General features: G+C 40.2%; 1 protein-coding gene across 2 annotated transcripts in view; it reads right to left on the bottom strand.

The window, feature by feature from the left end:
- The window catches only part of VTA1 (vesicle trafficking 1), a 67838-nt gene that overhangs the window by 33428 nt on the left and 15032 nt on the right, over positions 1-19378 (bottom strand). For both annotated transcript variants that reach the window (XM_019488392.2, XM_006264933.4), the window contains exons 2-4: positions 12396-12490; positions 3411-3538; positions 2163-2238 (exon numbers count right to left, since the gene is read on the bottom strand). In XM_019488392.2, coding sequence (XP_019343937.1) covers positions 2163-2238; positions 3411-3538; positions 12396-12490 — 299 coding nt within the window. The remainder of the gene's footprint in view (positions 1-2162; positions 2239-3410; positions 3539-12395; positions 12491-19378) is intronic.

The following is a 19378-nucleotide window of genomic DNA, read 5'->3' as shown; positions in this document are numbered from 1 at the left end:
GCCAGCTATGGATATCTGGTTTACATGATCTCAAGTGACTCAAGATGTTAGTACTTCAGATGATTACGCTCTACCGCTTTGACAGTTCTTCGGCTACAGAGTCTCTCTCTATTTACTCTTCCCTTTGCAGTTAGCTTCTAAGATCAATCAATTTCTCTGGAAAACGGCTGGCATCTGAAAGATCATTTAGAACTTATATGCATGGGTATGACAGAAAAAGGCTTAGCTGTTTATTTGAGTTTGCTTGGAGGGAGGAGCAATATTCCAAGCATCTGGACTACAGAAGGTTGGAAAACACAACAAAACAGCATTGTTTACTTTTCAGTAGATGCAAGTCAGATAGGCTGGTTATGTCCCTTGACTGGATAAAATTAACACTTAGAATCAAATTTCCCATGTGAAAACATCAACGATTTTCATTAAAGTCAATGGGCTTCTTTCCACTGAGGTATACCTTAAGGCAATGGTTTTCAACAGAGGTGTCACAGCACCCTGGGATGCTGTAAGATCCTTTAAAAATGCCACAGGATATCAGCACCATTAAATGTACAAACACATACAATGATTCACAAGATAAACCCAGAAACTTCAAAAACATTCTGACCCGTGTGGTTTTCCGAATTTGTCTGTGACAGACTTGTTCTATAATTTTTCCACAGTCAAAAAATGAGTGAAGTAGGGTGCTGCTAAATTCAGAAAACTTATGGACGAGTATCTTGAGTTTAAAAATGTTGAGAGTCACTGACTGTCCTAAGTGAAGTCAAGTCCTTTTTTCTAATTACTGGAGGTGGGCATACTTTGGGATAAATCAGGAAAAAAAGCCTGCAACAGCAAGCAGAATTCTATCCGATTGTCTAGTCATACACCTATAGTAGTGAGACCTTCTACCCAAATACTTTTGACAGTTTCCATTCAGACAGAATCCCCTTTATTTACATTTAGAACTTCTGCTTTTGTTCCCCCTCCCTCCATTAAAAACCCCCACATCTTTCCACTGTTAAGATACCAAAAGATTTAACATTGCAACATTCCAGTTGTTCTTCAACATATCCTAAGCTACCTTTAATTAACTGAAATCTGTTTGTGGTAGTCTGCCAAAGCTTTCTATTGATTTTGTCCTACTGTCCAGAGATTTTAACCTTTAAAGTATGTTTCCCATCAGGGCTCTAATTTAGTTTATTTGGCAGAAATCCTCTAATGTTATTTTCCCAGAAAGGAAACATCAGAGCATGGAACATCTTGTTTAGACTTTTATCTGCTTCAGTCTGCCCCAGACAATCTCCCGTGGAGCAAGAATAAGTGAGAGCAGATGATGATGTTAGGAGGCATGCCTAACTTTAAAAATAATCACCCATATTTTACTTTTACTATATATATATATTATTTTGTTTAGCCAATTCTGGAGTCTTTATTTGAATCTAGAGGAAAAATGGCCTACCATAAATATAGCTCTGGATAAGTTTCTCTACCAGGAGAACAAACCTAGAAGAATTCTCCCAGATTATCCAAATGTGTGTATGCAGATTCTCTCAATTTTTTTTTTTAATTGTTACTTCAGAATTGGCTTCCCAGACACTTGTCAAGGTAGGCATCCTGCTTATAGTACAATATAATTTGTGAGATTAGCTGTATATTTGTGAACTCCACTTCTAACTTACTTACAAATCGCACTGCTTTTTTAAAAGGCATCCATTAGTTTCAGCATAAAAAATAACTGGCAGTTAAAAATGTATAAAATGATGCTTCAGTTAGTTATGTGAAATGTAGAGGTTTTTTTAATGGGTAAGGGTGGAAAGGACTTTAGAGATCTTTCATTTTCCTTCTAGAAGAACTGCAGTGACTCTCCTTCTTGCTGATAGAATGACATGTTCAGATATGTGCAGGGTAGGATCTTTACTAATTCATCAATACCTGTGCAGGTATGAAATGTACTTAGTAAAGGAAAACAGCACTTAGAACATACGTATTACAATGAACTGGATGTGAACACATTGGATGCTGTTAGCATAATGGCAAAATGATTATTGTTAAAACACTCCTAAAACCTGAGGTTCACAATTAACAATAAATGGGATAATTAAGCTTAAAACAGACCAAAAATGAGTTTGTGTCCTGGTTGAAACGAATCAACTGCTAATATGTTGTGCGTCTTCTTCACGTACCTCATCAGTGAGCTCCCCAAATACTGTCAGAACATCTATCAGGAGACTTGCAGTATAAAAGGACTTTATCATGTTTCTGTAAAAAGCAAAAATTTAGTTTCTTACATGGAATACCATTAGTATTTTTTTTAATGGTATCTTTAAAGACTTTTTTGCCTAAAAAAAATTAATCAATTCAAAACTTCTGCAGTTTTTCAGAACATATGGTTTGTATACATCATTTCAACCAGTTTAACCTGGAAAGTGCCACAAAATTGTTGTTTTATAGTACAACATAGAGCTTTAAATCACTTGTACACAGATTGAGTGATTTAACATGCTAATACTACAGCAATACTAAAAATTCACCCCTAGTGACCTTAAAAAACAAACCCCACACAGGTAAGGGGATAAAATCGTTTTCAAACAATTAAAAAAAAAATAAACCCAAAACATATCTTGTCTTTACTATTAAAGCCTAATAACACTGAAAAAGGAAAAATAAAATTAAAATCTCATTTACATATCTCTATAAAACCTGTGTTTGGTGTGGTCTGAAATGACAGAAGCATCAATGGAAGGAAATTATATTACTTACATCTCTGTTTATAACTCCTTTTTGCTAATTTGAACTTCATCAATTCTCAAAAGCAAGAAGGAGAAATATTTATTTAAAAACCATTGTCACTGGTATTTCAAACAAGAAACTGCCTTAAGTTTAAAATATCTGTGAATTTAAATGTTGCTAAAGAAGTTGCTATGTCTTTTTTAACTACTAGCAAAAACACAGATTTTTATTAAAACCAACAGGGAGTTTTGTATTACAGTTGCAAATTTACAAGCCATTGTAAATTCCTTTAAGAAAACTATTAGCTAATTTTTATCATGCTATAGTAACTCATATAAATCAAAAAACATTACTGAGACCTCAGTGATGTATCAATTTTAGTACCCTAGCAGAATAAACAATTTTTCATGCTTGATAATGGATTACATCTTTCAAGGTCTAAATAAGATCTTTCAAAATAAGGTACATAATTTGCCAGTTAGAAAATACAAAGCATTATACAGTGGAAATCATCTAAGATGCTAGCCATCATATAAGGGTAGCCATAACTGTTTTTAAAGAAAATTAAGAAAATTTCAGCAGGGCAGCAAATAAAAGAATACCCATATTTTTTCCACATGGGAAGCAAGGACAGTTTGGATATTTGAGTTTCCAGACGCCACATGTTTTATTTAGGCAATTTTATTTCAATCTTCACCCACTTGTGAAATCGCCCAGCTCTATCTTCATTGTCTGCATACAGAAACATTTTCAAAGCATAATTCTCCACATGGGCACAACCAACTATTTCTTGAGTAATAGCTTCATTATCACCCAATTGCTTCTTCATCTGAAGAAAGTTAAAAAAACAAAACAAAACACAAATAAGCGTTTATTTCTTGACTTTCACTGATTAAATTGCAAAAAGACATTCTAAACATTGGCTGCTTATTGAAAACAAACAAGTTACAAAATATAAACTCATAACTTTAAAAAAATGTTTTCAAAAATCTTCACTTTCATTTCTTGTGATATGATGAATACTGACAACAGGATTCTAAAAGTCTTTTGGGAAGAAAGTATAATTGAGAGCTCTGAACTGTGTGTATTAATATAGATCACTTTTTTTACAATGATCGTTAGAAATGATTAAAAAAAAAGGACCAGAATACTGCTGTAAGTAAATATCTACATTTTTTCATCATCTGAAAGACCGTACATTCAAAATTTTACGTCAAGAATGAACACTATACTTGTGTTCATCCTGCCCTTGTACCATAACCTTGTTCCTCTCCTTGAACCTTAACCTTGTTGTGGTAGAGAGGCTTGTGTGTTCCAATGACCCTCACAGCTAAGCCATCTGGGGTCTTGTACGCCTGGTAGGGTCTACACTGGCAAACAGGTTTAAGGAGAGGCCCCAGACTAAGCGCGGTCCAAACTCCTGAAGACCCCAATGGCAGAACAGGTATACTTGAGGACCTGATGATTCTCTGTAGCTGCAAAGACAGATGAGGGCTGCAGCGGGACTGGAGTCTCTGGCTTTCTTGGACATCCTTATCCCTGGGTCCGTGTTCCCTCCCATCAAGTCTGTGCAGCTGTTGCTTGTGCCACCAATTTCCCCATGTTAAAAGATGTCACGCGCAAGCCTCTACCAGGTATGTTAACGTCTCTCACAAACTAAGTCTTGTGGCGACAGACGAGTGGTGGTGGGGATAGAAACAATGACCTCTGGGAGTTCCTAGTCATAAATCTGCATGTAGGCAGTGGTCATGTGATAGTCGTTTTGCATTTACCAAGACAGAAGTACAATTCGGCAGCTGAGGCTGTGACTGAGCAGTCCTCTTTAGAATCTCTTCTGCTCACCCTGACTGGGGAAGGGGCAAGAAAAAGTGCCCTAAACGTAGGCTGTCTCAACGCCTCCGGCTGAACTGCTGCATCCAGTGGGATCACTCTACCTAAGGTCAAAACCAACAAAATAAAAGTACTGAAATTCAGCACATGGAATGTCCGCACTCTCATGGATTCCCCAAACAGCGAGTGTCCTGAGATAACTGCCATAGAAGCTAGAGAACTTGCAAGATATCAATATTGCTGCCCTGATGGAGATGCACTGGGCAGATGAAAGCCAACTGAAAGAAGGAGGTGGCTATACTTTTATTTATTTTTTTTTAAGAAAGGAGAGTCACCTGGAAAGAGGTGCATTCAGAGGTTTGGCATTACCATCAAGAACAAGATTGTCAGGTCAGCTCTAAGAACTCCCTGTGGGCATTAACAAATGCTTTATGACTCTCTGCCTCAAACTTAGCAACAACCAGTATGCTATGGTCACCCGTGCATATGCCTTCACACTTCACGATGAAGAAGTTAACAAGGAACAGTTCTACTGTGCTCTTGAGACAGTCCTGACTGCCGCTGTCAAGGAAGACAAGCTCATCCTCATGGGTGACTTCAATGCAAGAGTTGGGCGACACTGAACTCTGGAGTGGCACCATTGGAAAGAGGGGATGGGGAAAGTCAACTCTAATGGTATCCTCCTCCTCAGCAAATGTGCCGAGCATGACTTACCCATCATAAATACTATCTTCAAAATAACAAATATGACACTGCTTGGAAACATCCATGCTTCAATCACTGGCACCTTCTTGACTATTATTGTCAGAGCCTGTGATCATACTGATGTCCATATCATCTGAGTCTTGAGAAGTGCAGATGACTCTTGGATGAACCACCATTTAGTCAGATCAATCATGGATGTGCAGCTTGCATCACGACACCATAAACAACTGGAAGTAATGTGGAAGAGATTTAACATCAAGGCACTGCAAGGCTTAGCTAGCTACGAGGCTCTTCAGCAATGCCTTACTGAGAGGCTCTCTGACCTACCTGATGACATCAAAGTCAGCTAGCCACACTGGGAGGAGTTTAAGAATGTAATTCACAAGGTTTGTGCTTAATCAGCTGGAAACTTTACTCACCAAGATTGGTTTGATGAGTATAACGAGGAAATCCTAGCTCTTGCCAATCAGAAGAGAACTGCATTCTTCAATTGGCAAAATGAACTCTCCAATCAGCAAAAATGAGAGCTTTCCACCAGCTTAAAGCTCTAGTTCAGAGAAGGCTACAGGACATTAAGAACTAGTGATGGTAAGCGGCCCTACGAGGAAAGGCTAAGTGACCTGAACCTGTTCAGCCTCCACAAGAGAAGGCTGAGGGGGGATCTAGTGGCCGTTTATAAACTAGTCAGAGGGGACCAGCAGGCACTGGGGGAGTCCCTGTTCCCCTGAGCACTACCAGGAGTGACTAGAAATAACGGTCACAAGCTGACAAAGGGTAGATTCAGACTAGACATCAAGAGGCGCTACTTTACTGTCAGGGCGGCTAGGATCTGGAACCAACTTCCAAGAGAAGTTGTGCTGGCTCCTACCCAGGAGGTCTTTAAGACGAGGCTAGATGAACACCTTGCTGGGGTAGTTTGACCCCAGTTCTCTTTCCTGCCATGGCAGGGGATTGGACTTGATGATCTGCTCAGGTCCCTTCCGACCCTACCAACTATGAAACTATGAAGGCCATGGAGATCCACAGTTTTGCTGATCAACGTGACATGAGAAACTTCTTTTAGGCAATAAGAGTCATCCATTAGCCACATTCTAATGGCCCAACCCCCTTATGATTCCAGGATGGCTGCATCCTTCTCACAGAAAACGTATCCATCAAACAATGCTGGAAGGAGCACTTGAAGATTCTACTCAACCATAAATCTGAAGTCTCAGTTGCCACCATTGAGTCCATTCCTCAACACCCATTAATAGAAACCCTTGCTGATCCCCCATCCTTTAAGGAACTGTGGCATGCCATCACTCAGACCAAGAACAATAAGGCACCAGGACCAGATGGCAATCCTGCAGAGGTCTTCAAAGCTGGTAGAACAGCACTAGTGCAAAAACTTCACCAACTTTTCATCAAAATATGGGTTAATGAGGAAGCTCCACCTGATTTAAAGAATGCCAACATTGTGACCATCAAGAAAGGGGACAAGTCAGCATGTGGGAACTAATGAGACACTGTCCAGCTCTCCACTGCCAGGAGGATTCTTACTCGCATCCTTTTGAATCTCCTTCTCCCTCTTTCCATAGGCATCCTTCCAGAATCCTAGTGTGGCTTTGAACCATCACGGGGTACCACTGACATGATTTTTGTTGCACAACAAATCCAGAAGTGTAGAGATCAACACCAGGAGCGGTTTATGGCACTCATCGACTTAACTCAAGCCTTCGACTGCATCAATTGTGAAGCCTTATGGAAGGTGCTGGCTAGGTTTGGTTGTCCACTGAAGTTCATCTGCGCCTTCAGGCTACTATTCCATGATGGGATGACCATCACAGTCCTTTGCAATGGATCAGACACAGATCCATTTACCATCTATACTGACACAGCCCTGCTTGACATCATCGCCCCAACCCTTTAATCCATCTATCTTGCTGTGATTTTGATTCTCATCTATGACTGTCTTCCTCCTGGGACTGGGGTTGAGTATCAAATGGATGGTCAGCTTTTCAACCTGTGACGTCTGCACAGCAAAACAAAAGTTACCAAGACTGGCATCACTGACCTTCAGTATGCTGATGACTGTGTTATCATTGCGCACACGGAAACCAATGTCCAGTCCACCCTTGACCTTTTTTCAGGTGCCTATCATACCTTGGGACTCTCCCTTAATACTGGGAAGACCAAGACTGTCAGCCTGCCCTAGCACAAGCTGCTCCTCTCCCCCCCAAAATTGCCATTGGTGGAGAAGCCCTGGAAAATGTTGAGCACTTCCCATATGCTGGCAGCCACCTCTCCCAGGCTGATGTAGAAATGGAACATAGGATATGCTGGCACAGCGAATCCTTTGGAAAGCTGCTTCGCTGTGTCTTTGCTGACTGAGATTGGCAGATGGAAACTAAGATCCTGGTCTACAATACAATGCAGTGGTTATCTGCACGCTCCTTTACAGGTGAGAGACATGGGTGACATATCAAAGCCATCTTAAGCACCTGGAATAGTTTCATTAGCGTTGCCCTAGGAATATCCTTCACATTAGATGGGAAGACCACTGCATCAATGCCAGCATCTTCTCTGCAGCTAACATAACCAGCATTGAGGCAAAGATCATGAAACATCAACTCCGCTGGGCTGGCTGCTGTGTGTGGATGGCTGGCACTCATCTCCTGCAAGGATACCCTGAAGCGCTACAAGGACACCCTGAAAGCATACCTTAAGGGTGGCATCAACCTTACAAACTGGCAAGTGCTGCCTGGTAACAGGTCTCAATGGCACTGCACCATACATCAAGCTACAGTTTATTTTGAAAAGAACTGTCTTGCTCAGGAATCTGAGAAATGGCAGAGGAGGCAGAAAAGCACACAACATCCTGGCCAGCAGCTGTGCCCCACCCTCCGGGGCACCAGTTGTGATATCTGTGGAAAAACTTGCAGAGCATGGACTGGACTCTTCAGCCATCTTAAAACTCACCAATACCTCACCCCCCCCCCCCCGACATCATTCTTGTATCGAGAGCCAAAAAAGGACAATCCATATTTTTTTCCATCATCTGAAAGACCATACATGCAAAATTTTAAGTCAGGAATGAACACTACACAATTTATAAAATGTGTTTTTAGAGTCACTATAGATCAGGGTGTGCATGTCCGTAGATAGATCTATATATCAACGCTCACTCCGATCTATAGTGACTCTAAAACCACATTTTATATCTACGTATATAGTTATGTATTTCTCTCTCCTGTAACACATTCTTGAGCAGCACATTACAGCACTTAAAAAAAAAAGGCCAATCTAATGGAAAAGGAGTTCTGCTCTAACCTGACTGATCTAGTGACCTAAAGAGTTACTGGAATGCTCAGTCTAATGCAGTGCACTTAAATTCAAAAGCCTCTTTTCAAAGCTGTTGGAGTGTAAGAAGCCTCAGGTTTCCTAATAAAATCAGTAAAGTAAACAACACCATTACAGTTACAACAGGTGGATTTAGCAGTCCTGAATAGACTTACTGTTTGCATTTAAGTAAATCTCAGCTTATCCCTCAAGAACAAAAACAGGGATATTATGCAATATTATTGCTACAGCTCCTATACTGCCAAAAGATTTTAAAGAAAACTTTGATTTGTTGTTATTTTTTTCAAAAGTTGTACAACTATTTTGCAGGTAATTTTACACGTTAGACAACTATAACATGAGAAATACTGGCAGCAATGCAAAAAAGCACTTAGAATTTAGCCAAGAAACAGCTACTTGAAGTATTTTAGCAATGAACTATAAATATTACAAACAGTTCTTTGAATTTATGGACATTTATTACACGACTGCTTTCTGAATTTCTCCCCTTGGGAGTGCATCACTAATGGAAGTTAGGCACCTAAGGCTGTGCCTTGGAAATTCTCCCTCAGAGAGCACCATAATGCTGATTACAAGTATGATGTATGATGGCTTTAATTTACCAAAATATATAAATAAAACAACTATCTAATGCAAAAGTATATTTACACAAAAGTTTTTATACTACAAATGAAGACTTAAACCTCAGGTTGATATATTATATAAACAAAAATAATGATATTTCTTTGTAACAAATTTTGTTCCTGTTAATCCACACCCAGGCAGTTCACTTATTTGATTTTATTTTTTACTTCCACGTTATTTAAAAGGGGGAAAAAAAAAAAAAGATGGACTCCTCATCTGGTTGAGCACATGAATTATTTGCAAATTCCAGCATGTTTTTTTTCAGCACAGAACTCTAGTGTCCAAACTCACTGGCTAATACAAAGCTGAGAAAGCTACAAAAATATTTAAGACAAAACCTGAAAGACTCTTTTGTGCCCTCTGCAGGCTAGCGAAACACAAACAACTAGGCTGCCAGCAGCAAATTATCAATGCCTCTCTTTCACAGAAACTAAAACGCCATCTTTTTGAACGATGCAAGTTTGTGCAAACTTCAAAAAGGCAACACTTAGTGCATGAGAACCAACTATGGCTCCTTCTTCAGCCTCCCATCTACAGGTGCAATAGATAAACAAACGCCAACTCCAACAACAAATGTTATCTACCAATCTTCTTGAATACTCCCAAACTGATCTTCAGAAGACACAGATAGCTTAATGGCAAGAGCTATGAACGGATGCCACATCACAAAGCTCAAGCACTTTGACCTGTTCCAGATTTGAACCAGAGGGTACTACTAGATAAAACATTTGGGGTAACACCAGACAATGTAAAATTCCTCTTGCCCAAGAACTCTCACAAAGACCCCCTCTGCTCTCCTTTCCCACACTTGTATCAGACTACTTAAATGTGGCAAGATGCCAAAGGCTTGGCTGCCAATGTGTCAATAACACTTATATGTTGCCTCTTCCATAGGTAAAAGCAATATTAAGCAAATGACAACAAGAGATCAGTGTTGATGAGGAAGAACAGCTGGCTCAAAGTTGGCCTAAAACCGAGGTGGTGCTGGTAAAAACAGGGAAAAATCATGAAAAATTAACTTTTATTTGTCTTTGATATGACACTGAAAATAGAGTAGCTTTGGGCTCCAAGTCAATACGTTACTGAAGATTCTCAGACAGTATTAGCAGGATTAAACAAAAGAACAGAAAACACACAACTCTCTTTCACTGCAATTTACAACCAAACTTATTTTTTTATTTCCAGATGAGAATGCGACCATACTAATCCCATGAATTAGTCACTTCCAATTTGGATTACTATAATTCACACGACTCTAGACAGCAAAGGAATGAATGCAAAGCAGACAATGTGCCTTAGACTGCTTGTCTGCTGAGGCTTTCATGAACACTTCACTTCTGGGCTCCAATCCCATGACTGCCTACTAGGCTGTTTTCATTATTCTTTCAAAGCTTTAGTCCTGATCTTCAAAGCCATGGATGGAGCAGGATTCAACTATATCTGGGATCCTATCTCTATTCATGACCCACCTAGTCAGTTGCATTGCTCTGCGATATTACAGTTTACAAAACAGTGAACAAAACATGGAAGAGTTAGGATAAGTGTTCCAGGATATACTGTAATAGCCTCCATAACTGCCATCATAATGATACACAATTATTTTCCAAGTACTGCCCTCCTTCACCAGCAAACAAAAAAAACAGAGAATACTGAATCTAACTATTCTTTCATGGCATCCGATTAAGGCTGTACTTTATGCCTCCGAACAAGTTAAACTAAAAGGTGCTACTTTACCCTGCCTTTTGCCTGTTCATTATATAGGTGGGCATGAAGTATTTACAGTGTTAATGTATTCAATCAGGCATTTTATTTCTTATCTTATGACTGTTCAACTTTTCAAAATTTTTGAACAGCCTCTCAAATAGCTTCAGCAAATATTTACAAACGTGAGTAGGGTTAGAGTAACCCAGCTATGAGTTCTTGACTGGCAGAGTTGAGTGTGCAATAGAAATAGTACAAATTATGAGAGATCGCAACATTTTAAAATAGGTTAGTTTTTATATCAATAGCTACAAAAATATTCTTCAGTCATCACATTTAAAGCAAGATTTTCAAAATCATCTGCATTCATAGATTCATAGATGTTAGGGTCGGAAGGGACCTCAATAGATCATCAAGTCCGACCCCCTGCATAAGCAGGAAAGAGTGCTGGGTCTAGATGACCCCAGCTAGATACTCGTCTAACCTCCTCTTGAAGACCCCCAGGGTAGGGGAGAGCACCACCTCCCTTGGGAGCCCGTTCCAGACCTTGGCCACTCGAACTGTGAAGAAGTTCTTCCTAATGTCCAATCTAAATCTGCTCTCTGCTAGCTTGTGGTCATTGTTTCTTGTGACCCCCGGGGGCGCCTTGGTGAATAAATCCTCACCAATTCCCTTCTGTGCCCCCGTGATGAACTTATAGGCATTGGTAATCACTCCTAGGGAAGTCAAATAGAAGGTAGGGCAGAATGGCACCCTAGAGTGCTACAACATCCTGGAATGCCATAAAAAGTGTTTAATGGTGCTGCATAATATTAACACTATTAGGTGCTACTATCTACATGTGATTTATGAGACAAACCAGAAATTTCAAATAGGAATTCAGAGTGTTAAAAGCATTCTGGCCTGCTGTGGTCTTTCTGAGTGCTTTGCAACAGAAAAAATGTTCTACTATTTTTCTGTAGTCAAGGAATGAAGGAAAACTAAGAGCTGGCATTTTTCAAGGGGTGTCTTGAGTATAAAAATGTTAAGAAACACTGCCTTAGAGACTTACTGATTCAGAGAGGCATAAGGTCTCAAAGGCAATAGCCTACTTCATCAGATGCTATGAATGGACTAAAAAAATCACAGGGAAATTGAAGGTAATCAAAGGGATCAGAAACAGGCTAACAGTAGGCACTTTTGGAATTCCTATCCTTGTTTTATTATGTGTAGTATGATTTATTGGGCATATATGAATAAAGTATCATTACAAACAGAATCTGATAGCAAATGTTTTGCTTGTATTAAGTTGTTGTTAATTTTTATGCATCTACACAATCCATTCCTCCTTTCCTTCTTTCAGCTAATTTAAAAAATAAAAACACACTTCCACACAATGTGTTTGTGTGGAGATTTAATGCTAAAAGAATAATGCCACATGTTCAATTAAAACTCATAAGTGAAGCAATAAGAGATAATCTAACAGTAGAGCAATTACTTCTACTTACAGTTTCCAACTGATCCATAAGTTTGGATAAAAATTTACGGCATTCTGGAGTTTTACTGTCAAGCTTCATCCCTGTCTGCATAACATACAAACGGCCTTTAGAATGAGAGAAAACACAAAGAGGTAATGAACAAGAAATTAATGGCACCAAAATCCAGATATCCTGAAGAATACTATAATTTCAGTTTTTGCACTACCAAATAATAACCCCAGCCCAATAGTGGTCAGAATTGTGGACAGATTGTGTCTGCTTCCAGACAATCACTGTTTTAGACTTTGCGCAACAGTATCTTGTGAGGATCTGTGAGCAGTTCTATTAATTTTAGTTTCTAAGTTTTGACTGTACAGAAGCCTAATGACTTAAGTATTTGGTAAATAGCCACCACCTTCATTTCCTCTTAAGCTGAATTCAAAGTTTTTCTGAATTACACTGAACTGCCAGATCAATTATTCTGATCTACTGAGTACACTGTATTTGGCTCAGATGAAATAATATACAAAAAGCCCTATGGGTTAACAGAATATTTTATTGTTATCCTTTTAAATAAATTCTATACATCAGGAGTGCTCAACCTGTGGCCTGAAGAGCCATAGGATCAAGCTTGCAGGGATCCCCCCAGGTTGGAAAATTTGGCTGTGGAGGAGCAATGGAAGCTCCATGCATTTGCATCCAGCCTTGCTTGGGCTACTGCTGCACAAGGGCATCAGGGCCGGGCCTGCCCTCCACCCTCACATGTTTTGATTGGGGCTGCTCCATTCCCTCTTCCCCCTAGCCTAGCACATCCTGATAAGGCTTGGGACACTTCTTGCATCCCTGCCGCAGATAGATCAGGGTCACCCTCCTGTGGCTAGATCAAGCCTAGCAGCCGTATCTGGCCTGTGGACAGACCTGGCACTGCCCATTCAGCCCACTGGGGAAAGAAAGGGGTTAAGGTTGGGCCCGACTACTATAAATGATCATGGTCATATATTAAGGTGTCAGCAGTGTTAACTCTATATTAGGGCCTGTGGAAACTTATTTCACAACCAATTACATGAGGAACAAAAGAATCTTTGCCTTACTGTAAACAGAAACAAACACATTTTAGATTCCTGTTTTCTGGAAAGGACCCAGTCAAATCAGTTTATAAAATGCACCCTGGAGAGTTGCTACCAATTACCATGACACAGTCTGTAAAGTAACCCCTATATTGCTTCCAAATTTGAAAGCTAAATCCGTGGACATGGCACTGAAATCTTTCCGTTTATTTTTAAACACTTGCATATTTGTCCTCCTTAGTGTCCTTTTACATAGAAAGCAAAACTAATTAAGTTTTAAAAAAGGACATTTTAAAATTATAGTTATATAATTTTTAAAGTATGAGACTATTCTATAATTGAGACTAATCAGCTAACATACAACTTCCCTGCAGGAATGGAACGTGCTCAATCTGTTGTTATAAAATCAGCAATATTATAAAGTAAATATTGAGGTTTCAGTATAACTGCACATTGTAAGCCGTTTCCAAAAACTGTCCCCCGAAGATCCAAATACACATGATGAATTCAACCCTGCATGATGGTACTGATTTCACAACCCAGAACCGGACTTGAAATTGGCTGCATAAAAATAATGCTGACACATGAGGCACATTTTGAATACAGAGAAAACAAACTGCTAGTACATTTAAATATGTTCTGTAAGTAAACAAACAAACAAACAAACAAACAAACAAACATCAGCTTTAAACAATGTTCCCAGGATTCTAAAGTTGACCAGACTTTATGGTTGAGACTAAAGAAGTCTTACTGGTAAGCATCACAATTGGTTAATCATTCTTAAGTTTAGAAAACATCTCAACACAGATCAAATGCCACACATTATTTCAAAGCCAAATTCTTCAATCCAGCCAAAGTAAGAATTCCCTAATTCAGAATTATTTACTTTCCATTTTAAAATGTTACAATAAAGCTGATTTTGACTTATTCAACCACAAAAAAGGCCAAAACATTTCTCATCAGCTAAAAAATAAAATACTTTTGCCTTCTGACTCTACACATATTTGAGTAATTTAAAAAACATTCAAACACATTTATAATCAACTCTAGAACAACAAAACAACTTGATTCTGAGACTAAGCCCTGGGAATTTCAATCCAAAAGTGATTTCATGAGAAGACTGTTAGCAACTGAAAAAACCTAGGTCAGCAGCAGTTGGAGCTTATCATAGATTCATAGATGTTAGGGTCGGAAGGGACCTCAATAGATCGAGTCCGACCCCCTGCATAGGCAGGAAAGAGTGCTGGGTTTAGATGACCCCAGCTAGATGCCTATCTAACCTACTCTTGAAGACCCCCAGGGTAGGGGAGAGCACCACCTCCCTTGGGAGCCCATTCCAGACCTTGGCTACTCTAACTGTGAAGAAGTTCTTCCTAATGTCCAGTCTAAATCTGCTCTCTGCTAGCTTATGGCCATTATTTCTTGTAACCCCCAGGGGTGCCTTGGTAAGTAAAGCCTCACCAATTCCCTTCTGTGCCCCTGTGATGAACTTATAGGCAGCCACAAGGTCACCTCTCAACCTTCTCTTGCGGAGGCTGAAAAGGTCCAGTTTCTCTAGTCTCTCCTCGTAGGGCTTGGTCTGCAGGCCCTTGACCATACGAGTTGCCCTTCTCTGGACACTCTCCAGGTTATCTGCATCCTTCTTGAAGTGTGGCGCCCAGAATTGCACGCAGTACTCCAACTGTGGTCTGACCAGCGCCCGATAGAGGGGAAGTATCACCTCCTTGGACCTATTTGTCATGCATCTGCTGATGCACGATAAAGTGCCATTGGCTTTTTTGATGGCTTCGTCACACTGCCGGCTCATGTTCATCTTGGAGTCCACTAGGACTCCAAGATCCCTTTCCACTTGTAGATTGTAGAGAGGCAGCAGCAAGGCGCCAGACTACCATGCGTAGACTCTGAGATGGTGCAGAGTCACTTGGAAGAACTGGATGCCTTTAAGTTGGCAGGCCCGGATAAGCTCCATCCGAGGGTACTGAAGGCACTGGCTGACATCATTGCACAGCCACTGGCAGGAATATTTGAACACTCGTGGTGCATGGGCCAAGTCCCGGAGGACTGGAAAAGGGCCAATGTGGTCCCCACTTCCAAGAAGGGGAGGAAGGAGGACCCAGGCAACTACAGGCCAGTCAGTCTCACCTCCATCCTTGGCAAAGTCTTTGAAAAAATTATCAAGGCTCACATTTTCGAGAGCCCGGCAGGACAACTTATGCTGAGGGGAATCCAGCATGGGTTCGTAGCAGGCAGATCATGCCTGACTAATCTAGTCTCTTTTTATGACCAGGTTACAAAACGCCTGGACACAGGAGGAGGGGTGGACGTTGCATACTTAGACTTCAGGAAGGCCTTCGATACGGTATCCCACCCCATACTGGTGAACAAGTTAAGAAGCTGTGACTTGGATGACTACACAGTCCAGTGGGTGGCGAGTTGGCCTAGAGGGTCGCACCCAGAGAGTCGTGGCAGATGGGTCGGTTTCGACCTGGAAGGGTGTGCGCAGTGGGGTCCCACAGGGCTCGGTCCTTGGACCGATACTCTTCAATATCTTCATCAGCGACTTGGATGAAGGAGTGAAGTGTACTCTGTCCAAGTTTGCGGATGACACAAAGCTATGGGGAGAATTGGACACGCCAGAGGGCAGGGAACAGCTGCAAGCAGACCTGGACAGGTTAGACAAGTGTGCAGAAAACAATAGAATGCAGTTCAACAAGGAGAAATGCAAAGTGCTGCACCTAGGGAGGAAAAATGTCCAGCACACCTACAGCCTAGGAAATGACCTGCTGGGTGGCATGGAAGTGGAAAGGGATCTTGGAGTCCTAGTGGACTCCAAGATGAACATGAGTCGGCAGCGTGACGAAGCCATCAGAAAAGCTAATGGCACTTTATCATGTATCAGCAGATGCATGATGAATAGATCCAAGGAGGTGATACTTCCCCTCTATCGGGCGCTGGTCAGACCACAGTTGGAGTACTGCATGCAATTCTGGGCACCGCACTTCAAGAGGGATGCAGATAACCTGGAGAGGGTCCAGAAGGGCCACTCGTATGGTTAAGGGCTTGCAGGCCAAGCCCTACGAGGAGAGACTAGAGAACCTGGACCTTTTCAGCCTCCGCAGGAGAAGGTTGAGAGGCGACCTTGTGGCTGCCTATAAGTTCATCACGGGGGCACAGAAGGGAATTGGTGAGGTTTTATTCACCAAGGCGCCCCCAGGGGTTACAAGAAATAATGGCCACAAGCTAGCAGAGAGCAGATTTAGACTGTACATTAGGAAGAACTTCTTCACAGTTCGAGTGGCCAAGGTCTGGAACGGGCTCCCAAGGGAGGTGGTGCTCTCCCCTACCCTGGGGGTCTTCAAGAGGAGGTTGGATAGGCATCTGGCTGGGGTCATCTAGACCCAGCACTCTTTCCTGCCTATGCAGGGGGTCGGACTCGATGATCTATTGAGGTCCCTTCCGACCCTAACATCTATGAATCTTATCACTACTCACGATAAAGGAACAAGACATCTGAAAATAAAAAATGTCTATTAAGAATTTTTCAATTAATTTCTGCTTGTTTTATGCAGCTAATTTCATATATACAAATACAAAATGACATTACTACTTAGCAGCACAAATTATCTAGTCAATGGAACTGAATTACTAAATGAACAAGAGGTGACAGAAGCTAAGGACAGTTTGTTGAAACCACTTTAAACTACTGTAAAGTGCTATTTCATAACACAAGAATGATAAACAAAATTGTAAATCTTTTGTTTTTTTTAGCACACACAAAATACAGGCAGTCCTCGATTTACAAGGTTTCACACTTACAACAGCTATAAATTGACACCCTGTTTCAGCTTTCTGACGTCAGTTTCAACTTTATAACGTTTGATCCAATGTGACGCCATTGCCGCGAACTTGTTCACTGACTCGCTCATCTCCCTGGAGAACATCTGTCCCAACTTCCTTGAACACTTTCTTGAAGAAAGCAGTCAAGACTCCAGAAAAACCTGCAGCCAAGACTCCTGAGAAGACGCCAGCCAAGAACCCTTCAAAAAGTCCAACTAAGAGCCCTTCAAAACATCCAGCAAAGCCACCTCAAAGAAGTCCTTTCAAATCAATGACTGCTATTTACAGTACAAATACATTAATGTAGCTATATTACTCATGTATAATTGACTGAGTACAATATTCTTAGTTATTTTTGGTGAAAATAGGATATTGGGCCTTGGTTCAGGAACCAATCCCACATTTATAACATTGTTTCTTATTTAAAAAAAAAAAAATCGGTTCTGAGTTGCAACGCTTTAAGATGCGGTTTTCAGGAACCAATTGTGTCGTAAGTCGGAGGACTGCCAGTAGAACTATGTTTTACTAATCATTAATACATATAAGGTCTGCTTTAATTTCTGAGACAAAGATTTTATCCCCAAAATCTCAAAGACCTGGCAACTGATCAGAAAAATGTTTTGCCAAGATAACACCAAAATGTATGTCTCAATTTCTTTCTTTTAATCTTTCTTCGGAAAATATTAAGTATGGATGTGATGGAAAAATTATAGAGTAAGCTTTGACAAACGGTTCTGCTTTTATTTATGTCATGTAATACCAGTTTATTTTTCCTTTGCTAAAGCACAGCACAATTTCCCAGCAAGTATTTTGTCTTTAATTTGCACATGGCACTCATTCTTAATATTCCAGATCTAGTTAGGATAACAACTCACTAGATCTGAAATCTTTTTTAAGGAATTTCATGCCAAATAAAAATTAAGCATTAGGGAAGTTCTAGCCATAGAATCAGTACAAAGGGTAGCTTTGAGCTTCTAATGCAGCCCTACTTTGTGCCTTTTTTTGCTTGTCTAGAAGAATCAGAAGGTATTTCCTTTTCTAGACCCATTCAATTATTTTCCAACGTGGGAAATAAATAAAATGTAGAACATATTTCACATGCGCCACAGAAACAGCACATTAATTTAAAATAACAACAAAATAGCATAAGCTTAGATCAGATTTTATTCTGTGATTAACAGGTAACAGGTTTTACAGGCCATTAATACATAGACTCCAGACACCTTCCCCACCCTATTTCTCCATTCTTCCCAATGATCAAACACTTGCAAAAAAATAAGCCAGTTTGTAAGCCAGTTACACTACTGCCTACACTCTGGAGTACAGTATACTCTGGGAATATCTCAAGAGATAACAGAACGGAGCTTAAGATGTATGAATGCAGAAACAGCTGTGATCAATATGGTGTGACTGTATCTTTATAAACAAAATATGGTTGCCAGGAAAGAAACTCTCTTGTAAACAAAATTTGCCACCATTGCAGTTATTGCATTAGGCATACCGTCTAATACTTCAAACAAAGAGATACAAAGCATATGATCTGAACCTTCAAGAGGCCAAGACGCGATTACTATTAACTACTATTTTGAATGGCTAAATCATGTTTAATTGAATTGAACTAGAGTGGTGTTGTCAGCTACTTTATCAAGCAGTACTATATGTTTCCCTCTATTACCTGATACAAAAGACAACAGGCAAGTCAAATAGTAAGCACAGGACAGCAAAAAAAAAAAAGGGGGTCTGATTATAAAAAGAAGGAGTCAAACAATAATTCCTGCTCAAACTTAAAAGCACTTGAAATTCCTGATACTTGTAAGGAAAATAAAAGCAAAACAAACTTTCTTTCCTTCTGGAATAATAATAATAATAATAATAATGCAGTTACGCATCATTAAAAAGCCAAAAAAAGACATCCCAGAAACCCCTTGATTATGTCTTGTTTAATAGTATCCAAATTGTGGAATGTGAAAAAGCCTAAACAGAACAGTAATCCACAATTCCATTCTTTACAAGCTGTTATAACTCTACAATTGTGTGTGTGGGTTGGGTGGGCTCAGTTTTCAAAACTGTAAGAGTGGATAATTTTGTATAACAGACACTACAAACACT

This window comes from Alligator mississippiensis, chromosome 1, assembly GCF_030867095.1.
Source record: "Alligator mississippiensis isolate rAllMis1 chromosome 1, rAllMis1, whole genome shotgun sequence".
Lineage (NCBI taxonomy): Eukaryota > Metazoa > Chordata > Crocodylia > Alligatoridae > Alligator > Alligator mississippiensis.
Note: the sequence above shows the minus strand (reverse complement) of the source record. Positions and strands in the feature narration are given on the sequence as shown.